The sequence below is a fragment of the Ceratotherium simum genome, chromosome 31 (genome assembly GCF_057802395.1).
Source record: "Ceratotherium simum simum isolate JZ-2026a chromosome 31, ASM5780239v1, whole genome shotgun sequence".
Taxonomy (NCBI): Eukaryota; Metazoa; Chordata; class Mammalia; order Perissodactyla; family Rhinocerotidae; genus Ceratotherium; species Ceratotherium simum.
In genome coordinates this window covers 8,221,171-8,227,170 of record NC_141930.1, presented here as the reverse complement: position 1 = coordinate 8,227,170, position 6,000 = coordinate 8,221,171, and the positions used below count along the sequence as shown (strand labels likewise).

Below are 6,000 nucleotides of genomic sequence, written 5' to 3'. Positions count from 1 at the left end.
TATTATCTCCATTGTGTTCTCGCTCGACTATTGTAAGCTCAAATGCTGAGTGGAATCCCAGGGGGAATCAACTTCCCAGCTTCTGTTCTCCTTGGACTCAAGCTGTAAATCAGCTCACAGAGAGGAGGAAAAAGTTACAGTGATTGCTGCCAAGATAGCAAAGAGTTGTTCAACATTACCAATTTAATGCAAAGATTCAACTTATTAAATTTATATCAAGTCCTTCTTATGATGAGAGCAAGTTAGTTTCCAAAAAAGTTCAATTATAAGACCATCAATAGGACTTACTCATTTCAATAAGTCCTTTTGCTTATGGGTAAATTATACTAATAACTAATATATACAAGTCCCATTTGGGCATAAGGAAAACCTTAGGTACAAAAAAGGAGATAAAAATTAACTAAGCATTCTTCATTTTTAAATAACTGAACTAAGAGGAAAATAATAAGATATATTCGTTCAGCATTGCAGGAACAACTCTAACACATTGGAAAAATCCTTGAACCATCGATTTCATTGTTAATAAGGAACACTAACTCTCCTGCCTTGGAGTGACTTTCCTTTTAAATAAACCATATTGGATGGTTCTATTAAAAGACATCCAATCCATTTTGGTTTTCATTAATCTATAAGGGTTTAAATATGGCAAAATAATCAAAATGTTAGTCATTTAACTTTTTTCATGTGTTACTATTTTAGATGCATCTCTAGATATCATCAGCTTTAACTGGATTTCCAACCACCTAAAAAAATTCTTTGGCTTTTTTTTTCCCCCACAAACTTCCTTTGTAATAAACTGAGATCAAATCAAAACAATTAATTCAACTCTAACAATATTTTCCATATCTCACTCACTTCTAATAATTACTTTAGAATTCTTTTCCAGGCACTTGATTATTATTAGCAGAAAATCATGTGACTACATTAGATGACGTCAGCTAATCCTCCGAAGCAACTGTTCCTCTCCAGTTTAGAAAGAAATCAACACGTCAGGCCTTCTTGCAGACACAATACAACACACTGTAACCCACAGTAATTAAAATCTCTGCTAGCACATCTTTCACTTCCACAACTTCCTCTTACTGCTGTTGAAGATAAAAGAAATTAACAAGGGTCATCTATTGACATGAGCTCTATCCACCTATGTCCTTTTGAGAACAGGGCAGGGTATAAATATAAAATATGAAATATAAAAAAAAAAATTAGTAAACAGCCTAGTACCTGGTCCCAGCATGAGCTAAGCAAAGGAAGGTGGTTGGAAGCATTGCTATGGCTTCACTGGGTCCAATCATCTTGAATTATTTTCAACAGTTTATTATTATTATTGTTGTTGTTATTTTACAAGCATTTACTGACTGTCTACTATGTGAGTCACGAAGCCAAGCACTAAAAAGGATATAAAGATATACACTACTCAGTCCCCACCCTTAAAAAGTTTAAATGGGGGCTTAGCCCGGTGGCGCAGGCAGTTAAGTGGGCAAGCTCCGCTGCGGCGGCCCGGGGCTCACCGGTTAGGATCCCGGGTGCACACCAATGCACAGCTTGGCAGGCCATGCTGTGGCGGTGTCGCATATAAAGTGGAGGAAGATGGGCACGATGTTAGCCCAGGGCCAGTCTTCCTCAGCAAAAAAAAAAAAAGAGAGAGAGAGAGGAGGATTGGCAGATGTTAGCACAGGGCTGATCTTCCTCACAAAAAAAAAAAAAAGTTTAAATGTATTGAAAACCATAAACATAGTAGCTATAATTTATTAAATAGCCATGATGATTTAGGCAGTTTATACGCGATAACCCTTCAGTCTCCCCAAAATCCTGCACAATAGGTATTGTTGCCCTTATTTCACACTGTACAGACCCAGTACCTATTCTTTAATGTGGGTATGCACCCACCCCCGTCAAAACCATTTGCTTCAGGGAAAGCTGTTTCTCATCTCCAGACCTCTGGGGCCCATTTGACCTCTATAGTGAGATGAGCCAACAAATCCCGTTTTATTATCAGAGCTAGTTTGGGTCGTTTTTTCTATTCTTTGCCACCAAAAGCACTCTAACTGATACCCAGGATAACATTCATCCTCCAAAATTAATAACATTTTCTTAAAGAGATGGGCATTACATTTTCCTTCATTTTATATTTTTTTTAGACATTAAGGCAAAGCTTAGCTGATTTTGTAATGTAAAAGCCTGAAATTTCATTAAATAAATATTCATTAGATGAATGAATTAGCTGAACAAACGAATGAATAATGAATAAACTACTGAATATGGGATAATTTCTCTGTTCCTATTTTGCCCCTACTCTCTCAGGCTAAGATGCATGATTTTAGCATGATTTTACGCTAAAAGAAAAACAATAATTCTGAGCCAGTTGGTGATAGCCTGCTCTCTTTATATTCTATAGTAAATCATACTAACCCACCCTCTCCCCTGCTTGACATTATTTGAAAATCATGCATAACTGAGGTTAGGTGGCCCACACCCAGAAAGGCAGAAATAGAAAAGAGTCAAACATCTGACACTTGCCCTGTGTACGTTGACCTCTCTCTGACATTCCCTATCCATCAGTAAGTAATGTTCACCAGAGAATGAGAGATTAGACAGTAGAAGGGGTGTTTTGTTTTGTTTTACTCATAGTGATCAAAAGTGCAATACATCTTGTTCAACTGCCAATTGTAGTTGTTAAAGACAATAATGCCATGAGTGAGGGACCTTGTTCTCCAAGGAAGCTAAAGAATGTGTAGAAATGACACATAGCCTGAGGGGAAAGGGTGCGGTGGGGAGAAGAGGAATACTTTAAAGATATAAGTCACAGAGACATGCTGAAAATCCCTCACCTCGTGACGGGTAACTACTCCGCTGAGAGGGAATTAGCCCTCACATTTAAAGTGGGAAATTACTATAGAGAGGGATAAAATGGTTATTTACTTCCAGACGCTGCCAACTTCCATATTGCTCTCTTGCTGTGTCATAGTCACAGACCTGTACAATGAGAGAAAAAATAATTTCTAATCTTCCTGTTCAAGAAATAATTTTATTGATCTCCACTTCATTTTTTATTTTTTCTATGATTCAGCAGGTCATAATTGCTCCAGTTCCAGTAGCTTTCTATCACTCAGCAAGATGTCCATGGGGTTAAAATATCTTACAAGTTAATAGGAGGTGAAGAAATTTATTTCAGCACCAAGGAGAGTGCCCTGTTATTTTCTAACGGTTCTATGCATTCAATACTGCATATTATTCATGAGGATAGAAAAGAAGTTTTGAAAGGTGATTTGATAGAAAGCTGCTAAGAAAAATCCTATTCATTTCTATAAAATTAAAAACTTGCCAGGGTTTTGTACACATACATGATTTCAACAATGTGCTACTCTTTTAGCTTTCAAATGCAATGGAATTAGGGATTATTTGCCAATTTTTCAAAGGCCAAAACCACAGTTTCTGAATGGCTCTAGACTGGAGGAAGGTTCAGCGAAGTCACAGAAGTGTTAAATTAACAGTGATTAAAAGCTCCATGAGAACAAGTCCTAAGATCTTTCTCACTGCTTATCTTCAGAGCTTGGCACACGGTAAATGCTCAATGAATATTTATGTGAGTCAAGCAAGAAAGAATGAATTAATGAATGGCATTCATTAAGCGAGTAAGAATAAATTAATGAATACCTTGTTTGTAATGAAAAGTCACTTTCTGCAACCGGTCTCAGAGATCCTTATAAACCACACTGCTTAACCTGAAACTTGAACACATGTTTCCTTGCCCTTTATCAAGGGAGTCTCTGGATCTCAGAAAAACCATGCTCCAGATCACACCTTCCACGTCCACGAAACTTTCAGTGCAAAAGGTTCTCCTTAGAGCCCTGGAAAGGTCACCGAGGTTTCAATCCATGTAATCCTACATCTCCAGGGCAGCATGGCGTCCACCCACCTGTGGCTCCCCCAATGCTCCAACCGACCAGTCCACCTGGTTCTGCCCTATTACCAGAGGGCAGGTAGGACAGAGGCACAGAACTCTCATCCTCTTCCACAAGGTCCTTAGGTGGACCCTAACTACTTGTCCCTATTCCCAAGCAGCCCAGGCAGCCCCTTCTTTTTGTGCCAAGAGTAGCAAACATCAGGCCTTGCTCTGCTGAGAAATCCTCAAGAGTCCAGAGACATGTGAATCCAGCTGTGCTGGGAGACACAGGACAATAATGCAGTTCTGCTCTGAGATGCCACCATAGCCAGACATGGGGTCACCCTGGGAGACTAGAATTTACCAAAGATATGGCCAAAGGTGAAAGAGAAAACATGAACTAAATACAGCTTATAAACAGATGTTTCCAACAGTCAGCACGTTGTGAAGACTTCTCAGGCCTCTGAATCCCTTTCCTTTTTTATGTCTATTTGTGCAATGAAACATGTGTGAACTAAGGCAAGCCTGCTGGCTCGCAGGTAGGCACAGCCCAGATCTTAGCTCCTAAGAGGCTTCTGGGCTAAGTCTCCACTCTACTTGGACCGTACTATCAGGCCCCCAAAACGGGGGGAGCTGCCAGGGAAGGACTGATTTCCATTTCAAACTGCATTCTGGTACTTTGTACTCCAGCACCATTGGCCGATCAATATTTAATGCTTGGAGATTCTGACTCTGCGGGAGTCATGTCAGGGGACCTGGGGAGCCAATCTGCTTGAGCTTCTGAGTGATAATTATTCATGGGCTCCTGCCTCTTGCTCTTTCTCTCGCACGGTCCCACTCTGCAGACTCAGTGCCTTATTCAGTCTTCTCTCTCGCTCTCTCCGCTGCTGTAGCTGGACCCTTCGCCTTCGCCACCGCTCAGCATCCGCACATCCCTACAATGGCTAAAACAGCAATGGGTAAGGCATCGCGCCTCGTTCTCCCTCGGCTCGACCTGGAGCCCACCTCTCAGCTTCTCTCTTAGAGCTTGGAAGGCAATCGGAGATATTTTAGAGAGAAAAAGACGTTAATGGTAATACGAGCACCAGGAGGACGGAGGCAGCTCTGGGGATTTGGGGAGGGCAAAGAGAAGGTCCTTGGAAATTTAAAGCTAAGAATTTCTTTTAGAAGGTAGAAGCAGGTAAGTTGCCCTCCTATGGGTAGGGAATTTATTCTATTTCCGTATTTAAAATTAGGGCTCAATCGTGGGGGGAGGGGGTTACCGTAACTGTTTGCCTTAAAGGGGATTAAGGGACATTTTGGAAAGTGCTTTGTAACGTCCTTTATTTCCTCTCTAGTTAAAGAAAGAAAATGGGGAAGAGGCAGGGGAGTGGAAGAAAGGAAAAAGAAAAATGCAAAGTCAAAGCGGTCCCATCTAGGCTGTTTGAAAGATGGGTGGAGACGAGGGAGGAGGGCGGGTGGAGAACAGGGCAAATTTTATGGTATTGTCTCGTCGGAGAAACCGCTAGTCCTGGGGCGCGGTGCGGGGAAGTAAGGGAGGGGGGCTATACGCCTTTGTTTTAGGAAGAGGGAGGGGAAGGAGAGAGGAAGTCGGGAGGGCAGGAGGGCGCGGGTGGGCAGCTGCAGGGGCGGGGGAGCGCGCGGCGGGGAGGGGTGAGGGACAGCAGTTTCGCAGGCGCTGGGGTGGGGTTTCTTTGTGTGAGGACGAGCGGTCCCGGGGGGAGGCACCTGCGGCGCCGGGCGCCCAATGCGGGCGGCCCCACCCTGTGCGGAGCCGCGCCCGCGCCCCTTCCCCCAGCCGGGTGCGGCGTCGCAGCCCAAAGGCGGCCGGGTGGGGAGCGCAGCGCGACACCCCGGAGCCCAGCCCTGGGGGGCCAGCGGCGTCACGCCCCCGCTTTGCGCTCCTGACTCCCAGCCCCGGCCACCGAGAGAGACCTGACCACTGCCCCCGCCTTCCCCACCCTGGCTCATTGTTCTGTTTTACAGAGAGCGGGGGAAAAGTGGGTTAAGATTTTTCTTTTCAAAACCACATTACATAGAGTGATTCGACATAGGCACAGATAAAGGCTTCTAGGAACTCATCTGGGAAACAGCTTCTGGAACCCGGATATGTGTAT

The 6,000-nt window shown here is 43.4% G+C and overlaps 1 protein-coding gene across 1 annotated transcript in view; it reads left to right on the top strand.

The window, feature by feature from the left end:
• Positions 1 to 4,708: 4,708 nt before the first annotated feature.
• Positions 4,709 to 6,000, top strand: part of STMN2 (stathmin 2) — a 51,984-nt gene continuing 50,692 nt past the window's right edge. Inside the window, exon 1 of the mRNA XM_004427136.3 lies at positions 4,709 to 4,842. Coding sequence (XP_004427193.1) covers positions 4,824 to 4,842 — 19 coding nt within the window. The 5' untranslated portion in view covers positions 4,709 to 4,823. The remainder of the gene's footprint in view (positions 4,843 to 6,000) is intronic.